This window comes from Cystoisospora suis (genome assembly GCF_002600585.1).
Source record: "Cystoisospora suis strain Wien I chromosome Unknown contig_8462, whole genome shotgun sequence".
NCBI classification, from domain to species: Eukaryota; Apicomplexa; class Conoidasida; order Eucoccidiorida; family Sarcocystidae; genus Cystoisospora; species Cystoisospora suis.
Genome location: NW_027161240.1, coordinates 1 through 435, shown reverse-complemented (window position 1 = coordinate 435; position 435 = coordinate 1). Strand labels below are relative to the sequence as shown.

Below are 435 nucleotides of genomic sequence, written 5' to 3'. Positions count from 1 at the left end.
AGAGAGAGAGAGAGAGATTCCTTACTAAGTGCGATGATGACTGCGGCAAAGAGTTCATGAAGATAGTAACGCAACTTCTCTCGTGGCTTCGACGTAAAGCCCCAGCCTGATCTGACTCCAGACATGACTTGCAATCTCCTCTTCCAAAAGGATTGAGAAGGACAGCATAAAGACCAGCAAGACTCTTCTTCTGCTGATAACGATGAGGAAGGTGACGACCAGGACCGATCTAGATACAAATCTTCTTGCTTCCTACACATGAGAGAAGAAGAGACGAGACCAAAAAAGAGGAAGAGAGAGATGAGACCTGACGAGTTGCCTCACGCCAAACAAGAGAATTCGAAGAAAGAAAGAGTGAGAAAGAGTGAGAAAGAGTGAGAAAGAGTGAGAAAGCCGTTGAAGAAAAAGAGAAGGAAAGACGGAAGGAAAGGACCC

At 45.5% G+C, this 435-nt stretch overlaps 1 protein-coding gene across 1 annotated transcript; it reads right to left on the bottom strand.

The window, feature by feature from the left end:
- Nucleotides 1–27: 27 nt before the first annotated feature.
- Nucleotides 28–315, bottom strand: CSUI_010818 (inorganic anion sulfate permease family protein; the record flags this gene model as incomplete). Its single annotated transcript, XM_068070919.1, has 1 exon — nucleotides 28–315. A coding segment is annotated over exon 1 (231 nt), but the record flags the coding sequence as incomplete, so codon positions are not given.
- Between the last annotated feature and the right edge of the window lie 120 nt (nucleotides 316–435).